This window comes from Monopterus albus, unplaced genomic scaffold (assembly GCF_001952655.1).
Source record: "Monopterus albus unplaced genomic scaffold, M_albus_1.0 scaffold277.1, whole genome shotgun sequence".
In the NCBI taxonomy this organism is placed as follows: Eukaryota; Metazoa; Chordata; class Actinopteri; order Synbranchiformes; family Synbranchidae; genus Monopterus; species Monopterus albus.
The window spans coordinates 39460-48543 of NW_018128157.1; the positions used below are offsets into that span (position 1 = coordinate 39460).

The 9084-nt window shown below is 48.9% G+C and overlaps 1 protein-coding gene across 1 annotated transcript in view; it reads left to right on the forward strand.

Annotated features, from left to right (window-relative positions):
* The window catches only part of LOC109972998 (inactive ubiquitin carboxyl-terminal hydrolase 54), a 41974-nt gene that overhangs the window by 10498 nt on the left and 22392 nt on the right, over positions 1–9084 (forward strand). Inside the window, 10 exon segments of the mRNA XM_074527684.1 lie at positions 2439–2531; positions 2614–2748; positions 2869–2946; positions 3371–3379; positions 3871–3998; positions 4795–4897; positions 4986–5132; positions 5215–5364; positions 7305–7473; positions 7761–7943. Of these exon segments, the coding sequence (XP_074383785.1) occupies positions 2439–2531; positions 2614–2748; positions 2869–2946; positions 3371–3379; positions 3871–3998; positions 4795–4897; positions 4986–5132; positions 5215–5364; positions 7305–7473; positions 7761–7943 (1195 nt within the window).

A 9084-nucleotide genomic window follows, 5' to 3' on the forward strand; every position in this document is an offset into this window, starting at 1 on the left:
AGTTTGACCTCAGTTTGGCCTCAGGTAGTTTGGCCTCAAACTGTTTGCCTCACGCAGTTTGGCCTCAGGTAGTTTGACCTCAGTTTGTCCTCAGACAGTTGGGCCTCAGGTAGTTTGACCTCAGTTTGGCCTCAGGTAGTTTGATCTCAGGCGGTTTGACCTCAGACAGTTTGGCCTCAGTTTGGCCTCAGACGGTTTGGCCTCAGTTTGGCCTCAGACGGTTTGGCCTCAGTTTGGCCTCAGACGGTTTGGCCTCAGTTTGGCCTCAGACAGTTGGGCCTCAGTTGGGCCTCAGGTAGTTTGATCTCAGGTAGTTTGACCTCAGTTTGGCCTCAGGCGGTTTGACCTCAGACGGTTTGGCCTCAGTTTGGCCTTAGACGGTTTGATCTCAGGCGGTTTGACCTCAGGCATGGCCAGTCTGACCCTCCAGCCCCTTCAGCAGACCCTTCAGCCCTGTGCCCGCCTGACTGGACCTGTCACTGTGTCCTCATGTCAAACTGAAGTGATCAGAAGAATTGTGAGGCTGCAGGCGGCAGAGCTGAGCAAAGAGGTGTGGCGTGCCGGCAGGTCGCACAGGGCACCAGGAGGCTTGGCGACAAAGACAAAATGAAGAGCAGGAACATTGCAGTAACAAGCAGCCGAGGCCTGAGGCCTGATCACACACCTCCATGCTTCGACACCACAGCTTTCTAAGACGAACAGCCGTCTGACAAACATCTGGCTCCGTGTACTTTATTTATCAGACACCGCAGTTAAACTTCACTTACCACAGAGACGGGACATGATTAGACTTTTATTATATATAACGCAAATCAACCGTGGCAAATCAAGTTCTACAAGAGGGGGAAACTGCTGACAGTAGAGAAGTTAATTTGCTCAGTATTGTTCCTTTCAAGTATGAAACACAGCTGCTGATCCAAACCCTCTCCTGTGCCGCTGCCTTCCCTTCAGTCCATCTCTTTTCTAAAACAAGATGTTTGCTAGTGAACGGCAGATCAGCTTCACATCCTGATTTTCTTCCTGAATGTATGAGCTGCTCTTACCTTCAAACAGAACAGTCACTGTGATGATCCAGATCCACACCTCAGGGCACTCGTTCAGCCCTCTGCCCCTCCTGGAAGGAAAGCATTTGGGGTCATCTTTGATAAATGGCTGTAAAAATGAAGAGGACACAATTAAAAATGACGCCTTAAACTCTGTGTGTGTTTGTGCAGTCATACATTTTGTACTTGTGTGGTTCAAGGTGCTGCTGCCACACGATGTCACTTGGTTTTAAAGGTGTGTTCAGATAGAAAATGAGTTTTCATTCAGATTCGGTGCTGGACGTTAGTCTCTGTAGACCAGCAGTTGTTTTACAGTGCTCCAGATACCAGGGCTACAACTAGGGATGGTTCTCATCACGGACTGATCTGCAGATGATTTTCTCCACTGATCCATTGTTTGGTCTATAAAATGCTCGTTATAATGACCCAGATTCAGCCTCATCTTAGTTTGTGGCACTTCTTTGGCACCACAGTCAAACTTCAGTTGCGCAGAAACTGCACTTCACTTTGTGGGTTCAAACCAGCAACAGTCCATTAGTCGCCCCTGCTCGCTTCAAAACCCTCCTCGTAAAAAAAGTCCTGCATGTCTGGATTTGTGCCGCTCAACAGGAGACATGACTGACGGGACTTATCAGAAATGCTGTGATATCCCTTGAACCTGCGAACTGGTGGCTCTGATCAGGTTTCAGTGCACAAACAGGAAAATCCAGCTTCATGTGAGGCTTTTCCATCCTGGGTAGAATTTAACTTCCACCGTGAAAATGTGTAATGATCATTATCACCTGCTGTTGGAGCTCAGTCATCATCAGACTGTTGGTCCTCGGGTTGTGTGAAACCTCTGGCTGCCGTCACAGCTGTGTGTGTGTGTGTGTGTGTGTGTGTGCAGGTAGATGTTTTCATTAAACTGCATTTAATGGGTTAATAAATGTATTTTACATTTAATTTGGAGGTGACTATGCCGGGCACACACACACAGAGGTTCGTTTTCTCCCCCCTCTGTCGTCTCGCTCTCTCACACACAGAACTTGACCTCACTTTCCTCCCAGCACCGCTCTGACTTCCTGCTCCTGGCCTGCTGAGGCTTTGGCTCAGGTCTTGGCAGGTAGATGTGATTTACTGTTGGAAGAAAATGTTTTCCTTCACTTGACAGTGCATCTTTGTTTTAGTATGCCAGGGGCTTCGGTATCAGGGATGGAAATGGAGGTGCAGGCTTTTATAGAAGGGCTGCGAGTTGATGTGGATGCACAGCAGCTGCCTGAACAGGAGCTCTGATCCAGCTGCTCTAGAGTTTTATCGTGTTTCTTATCATTCCCTCCTCCTCATTTCTCTTTGTCTTCCACACCTTGGAAGGAAACCTACATTTTGACTGGTCTTCTCCCTGTGTCTCCCCCTCAGGTTCTGTGGCACCTCGACATCTTTCGTCGTAGCTTCCGTCAGCTGACGACCCATAAGTGTATGGAGGACTCCTGCATCTTCTGTGCTCTGAAGGTGAGAATCAGCCTGTTCAACATCTGAAGCTGGTCCTGGACCTGTTTCTAACCTGGCCGTATGTCTGTGTTCTTGTCTTCAGAGCATCTTCGCTCAGTTCCAGTACAGCAGTGAGAAAGTTTTACCATCTGACGCGCTTCGCAGCGCGCTCGCCAAAACCTTCCAGGACGAACAGAGGTTCCAGCTCGGCATCATGGACGATGCTGCCGAGTGCTTCGTAAGACAACACACATACACACACAACTTGCAGAGCTTCCTACCTCGTCGCTGTGAAAACCATTCAGGTACGTGATGTGTGTGCACGGTTCACTGATCAGTCAGGTCATGGTCTCTGCAGGAAAACATCCTGATGAGGATTCACTTCCACATCGCAGACGAGACCAAAGAAGACATCTGCACCGCCCGATGAGACATGGTGTGAGGGTGAGCTGGACTCTTGTTGGGTATTGAGGCTTTGTTGTAGATAGCAGCAGAGGCTGTCTCTGCTGGAGCACAGTCCTGTGTTGTTTCAGGCAGAGCTGAACGAACTAGTCAACCAGTCAAATCCACAAAAAAATTGTGTTTCAATAAGAGAATAATCCAGAGGTCAGAGCAGCAGCGTCTCCACTGTGTCATTATTATCACAGTGAACTGAATCTCTATGAGTTTGGTTGCTGGACAAACAAAACGACACCTGAAGGCATCACCTTGGCCCAGGAGGTTGTGTAATGTGTATTTTTAAATAATAATTTGGCGTCTTGTAGAGTACAGGATTAATCAGTCCATGGAAAAATAATAATCAGCTATTGTGCCTCGGTTTGAATGAATATGGAATGATGGCATCAGGCTAGTTTAACTAGTCTCACCAGGTAAAGGAGGACTAAAGTAAAAGTCTAAAAGTGCACCTTTAAAGCCAGGTGTGGCTCACGCACACAGGTGCTTGATTTGCCATCTCCTTCTTGGTTTTGTTGTACCTGCGTAAAGTTTAGCTGGGAGATACTTCAAGTTAATTTGACTCCTTCAAGGTTTTGTTTTGCACGGACCTGTAAAGAGTAAAACGGTCATAACGGGGTTCACGCACAGTAGCCGACTGTGACGTGAGATGTTAAACCACGCATGGACCCTGGCTGTCTCCCAGCGAACCTAACAGCTGCAGGTGCCAGAGCAGCAGAGTGAAGACAAACTCGACACACTGCTCTGCTCTGCTCTGAGAGCACGCACGAAAGATTTGATAATGAATTTGCTGACCGTGGAACTGGATCCCAACAGGACCCGGCTCTCAGAACGAGCCATACGCTCAGCTAGAGTCCACGCTCGTTTGACTCTGGCTGAGGGTAGACGTGCTGATGAAGGAGACGAGCGTCAGATGTGAAGCTGCGTCTTTGTGTGTGTCTGTGTGTATCAGTGTGTGTGCAGCAGCTGTGGAGCATCCTCAGACCCGCTGCCCTTCATTCAGATGGTCCACTACATCTCCACCACCTCCCTCTGGTAAGTGTGTGTCTATGTTTAGCTCTCATCTAGAAAAGGTGAGTCGAGGCCACACCCACTCGGATTCGGTCGCTAGGTTACGCTTTGTGGTCGCCTAGGCAACAGACTAATTGCTATCTTTATCGTAGCTGCTGAGGTGTGTTTAGCCTGCACAGAAGCAGGTGATTCATCCTCCAAGTACAGAAACGTGAGACAGTGTTTGCGTGTGCAGTCGTCTCCTCTGAGGGAACGCAGCCTGCTGCCGATCATGTCCCCTGCTCTGTAGCGCGTGGACACGTTTTCTGCAGCGGCTGGGGATCCCGCACCTCTGCACTGGTTTCTGTCCTCACTACTTTACTGCCACTGACATGTCATCACGTGTGTTGCTGTTTGTAGTCATGTGGTCAGTAACACAACATATTGCACAATCACAGTACGACCTGACCGGTGTGATGTGGCCCAGTCTAGTCTGGCTCCACTTTATACAGGTGTGTAACTTAAAAGGATAGATATTTGGCTTAAAGCACGAAATGATGTGGTGTAGGGACATGAAAAATACTTCATAAACTTTGTAGTTTACTACTAAATACAAGCAGAATTTTAAGAAATTGTGTGAATCTCCAGGACACTATCTGGAAAATAAAGTGCTGCCAGATATTTTGGCAGATGTGGGAGAAAGATGCACTGTTGAAGATGTGAAGACGTTTCAGTTTAAAGTCAACAAAAGCTGTTGCCCTTTCTATAAGACAGACCAGAAAGTAATCAGAAGTGCAGAGGTCACAGAGCTGTGAAAGTCACGTGGTCTCCTCTTCCTCAGTAACCAGGCAGTGAAGATGCTGGAGTCGAGGGAGAAGGCGACTCCCAGCATGTTCGGGGAGCTGCTGCGAAACGCCAGCATGGGGGACCTGCGCAACTGTCCTGTACGGGTCGTTTTCATTCAGCTTGGTTTACATTAGCTTGGTTTTATATCTGCCATTTGTCCTTACTCATCCTCTTCCTCTTCCTCAGAGTCAGTGTGGTCAGCAGATCAGGATGACTCGAGTGCTCCTCAACAGTCCGGAGATCATCACCATCGGTCTGGTTTGGGACTCTGACCACTCAGACCTGGCTGAGGACGTCATCCACACCCTGGGAACCTGTCTGCGCCTGGGGGATGTAAGGAGCAGCAGCAGTAATAGTACTGGTAGTAGTGGTCAGCTGCCCCACTGAGCCCTTCCTCTGTCTCTTCTCTGGGCAGATGTTTTACAGGGTGACGGAGGAGAAGGCTCGTCGAGCGGAGCTCTACCTGGTCGGCATGGTGTGTTACTATGGGAAACATTACTCCACCTTCTTCTTCCAGACAAAGATCAGACGATGGATGTACTTCGATGATGCACATGTCAAGGAGGTATAATCAGTGCTGCATGGTGCCAGGTAGCCGGGTTGGAAGTAGGGCACAGTGATGGTAGACACACCGGGGTGTCCCAGTGGCGTAGGGGACCGAGTCGCCAGCTGTGAACTGCAGGGTCCTCGGTTCCACTCTCTGACCTGGGATGTGTGTTGCATGATACTCCCCATGTCTCAGCATCTCTCTTGTTGCTGACTTGCTAGTGTCAGGTAATGCCAACAGTTTACTGCTGACGCTGATCCCGGTCTTTCAGAACGGCCCAGGACACTTGACTTCGGTTTGTTCACAGTCGGACAGAAAGATGTTACATGTCGGTTTCAGGGAAGGAAATGACCTCATGGTGTAGACTCTCTCTTCCTGTCCATCCTTCCTCTCTCCTATCTCCCCTCCTTCCTGTCTCCTCACTCTACGCCTGTTATTTGTTCTTCCTCAGGCTTTGCTTTCTTTTCTCTCATGGCTGTTTTCTAATAACACTGTTGGAATGAGAGCTCTCGTTCTCTCTCTCTTTCGCTGCCAGTTGTGAAAACAAGGATTTCCCTCCATTGTTTATCAGTCCAGCTGGACAGAACTGAGGGTGCGGTCACACATACCCCACCACAGCACGGCCGACACTTTTGCCCACACTGCAGACTTTTATTGTGTCGCTTTCTCTCACAAAAACGCGCATTGTTTTTCTCTCTCTCTCTCTCTCTCTCTCTCTCTCACTCACTCACACACACACACACACACACTAGATGGACAAATCTGTGCTGTGGATTTTCCGGACGCCCTGTCAGACTTGAACAGAGCTGGAGGTGGACGTGGACTTTTGGAAAACAGGAGGATTTAGGCCTCACAGAAGGACAGAGTGTTTTTTCCAGCCACCTGACGATGGTGAATGTTTCACCTGCTGCGTGGTGTCTCTGAGGTGACCGGGACCACCGGACTGCAGCTGGTAAACTCACGGTGTCAGCGGATGGTGGTCTTAAAAATGACGTCTGCAGTTTCAGCGACATGGCACCAGTATTGTGTGGAGTTTCTTAACCCTTACATATCCATTTGGATACTTATAGCTAGGTTTTGATAGCATCGGTACTAAAATATTGATCTCCTTTGTGGTGTGGAAGTTCAGAAGCAGTGTTTTGTGATGGTTGAGCGTCACTGTGGACTCCTGTGTTGTAGCTGTGGTGGTGGCTCAGCTACCAGAGATGCTGTAGTGTGGGCGTCCGTGGGGCAGCGTCAGCGGAGCTCTGATGTTTATCACAGTTAAAAGTTACCGTTCTTCAGTTTCTTGTTAAGCCATGAATCCAGCAGACATGTCAGCAGGCCAGTGTTTTGTGTTACAGTAAATCTCGTTTATACTGATGAAGATGACCGTGATGTGAACCAGATGCTGTGGCCTTCCCAGTCACAAGGTCTCGGCCCAGTTGAACAGCTACGGGAGATGTTGGAGCAACGTGTTAGACAACGTCTCCACCACCATCATCAAAACACCACCTTAGAGGGCATCTGTTGGAAGAACGGTGTTCATTCCTCCTGGAAAGTTCAGAGACCTGGAGAGTCAGTGCCAAGGTGGAGCTGCTCTGGTGGCACGTGGTGGCCCAGCACCTCAATGGGAGTCTGTATCCTAATCAGGCCTGCTCACCTGTACAGTCGCCATGTGCCAGCACGAGGTGTAGAGCTCCATCCAGTGGTTTAGGGTGGTCTTACTCTTTAGTTGTTGCAGCTCTAGTGTAAGTCGTAGCAGGGCTGGGTTGACAGAAGCGTTAGAGTAAAATGGCAGGTCTGCAACGCTCAAAGATAAATGATAAAAGAATATAAATCAGAAAAAACCAGTAGCATTCTGAAAGAAATCAGAAGCGGGAAGGGATGGTGAAACATACTGCAGCTTGTGTTTGTCCACTACACCAGATGAGCTGTCATCCACTGTTTGAGTTACCGTCCTCTGTGTGTTTTTGCAGATCGGCCCCAAGTGGAAGGACGTGGTTTCCCGCTGCATTAAGGGCCACTATCAGCCTCTGCTGCTGCTGTACGCCGACCCACGGGGGACGCCGGTGTCAGTGCAGGACCTGCCCTTGCGCCCTGACCTCCAGCACCTCAACAAGCCCTGTTACGACAGCGAAGACTCGGGTAACTACAACACAGCTAGGAGTCGTAGTAGTAGCACAACAGCAAACATTCAGGTAACTAAACCAGAATCGGGAGTACTTGTACTAGTCGTAGTATTAGCACTAGACAGACCAGACTGAGGGAACTGGGAGACAGCTAACAGTTGGACAAGTAGTCGTCGTTGTGGCTGTCGTAGCAGTAGTTGTAGTACTTGTAGTAGCAGTGTAGGGTCTGAAATAATCTGTGTTTGTCTGCGTGTATATGAGCACAACTAAACACCCACCCCACCCCCTAACCCCCTTGGCAAGGCCGCGAGCCGTCAATCTCCAGCGACACTCGCACCGATTCTTCGACGGAGAGCTACTCGTACCGACAGCCCTCCCACTCTCACCATGAGTCCCTGGCCAGCCACTACTCCTCTGACTCCCAGGGAACCGTCATCTGCCTCGAGCGCCCAGACGGAGCCTCGCTCTGCAGCCTGGATACCATAGGTGGGTGCAGGCCAAACTGTACTGAGGTGGGGTGTTTGTCGGAGTGTCCAGCACGCCTGAGAAGAAGAATTGAGAAATGTTCACCAGTTTCCCCAGGTCCAGGGTCCAAAGTGTACAAAGGCAGCAGATCCTCACATTGGAGTAGGTAGTTTTTCTGTAGACCGATTAATTCAACTTTTCTTCTCTTATTTTTATTGGAGCCTTTATTTAATGAAAAACAAGCAGTAGAATATTTGGACCATATGTCAGACAGCAGATGTAGAGCTGCCGGGGCACCACAACCCGTCTGCTGGAGGCAGAGGAGGGAAGTGGTTTCACTCTGTGTACTTTTGTCCTGTATTGGTTCACTTTATCACTTGTATATTTTCCAAGTTTGGTCTGAATGAGACTCAGGTTGTAAAAACACAGTGTATTCTGGAGCAGAGGACTTTTTAAAGTAGCTCACTAACAGTTAACATCATAAACTAGATTAGAGTTGAACCTATTAATTGATCAGTTAGCCGATGGTCACAGTGGTGTCAGACCGGACAGAGCAGAGGCCCCTCAACAGTGTCCAGTGAGAGCAGCCCCCGACCATCAGCTGCCGGGCGTCACCAGCCACCTCTCACAGCATGTCTTCCATTTGAGGCCATTCATTTATATGTGGATTGTTTGTTTAAGGAAAATATAAGTTTGTTCTTGGTGACATTCTTGTCTTAAAGGCTGCAGCTGGTAATTTTGCCTGTGTTATTCCCCACAAACCCCGTCCAGAGACCAGCAGCACCAGTGAATGTGGTGTGAGTCCAGACCCTGGTCCAGCTTATCACTCTGTGCCGTAGACTTCTGCTGTCCACCAGCTATTATCCTCCTCAGAAAACATGGGAGGCTGTCTGTTTCCAACACACAGCTGGGTCAGGGCTGAATTAACAAATCCAGGGGTCCTGAAAACTCCAGGCTCAGAGTGTGTGTACAATCAGGTTTGGAGTATGAGCCACTGAAGAGGCTGTAAACTGACATGATTTATTTTTACCTGATTGTTCCTCTCTGGTTTGTGCTTCCATGTTGCCATTTGAAAATAGGTTGTGTGTGTGTGTGTGTGTGTGTGTGTGTGTGGTTTATATGTGTATGTGTCTCTTTAAAACACAAAAGTCTGACTCTGTGT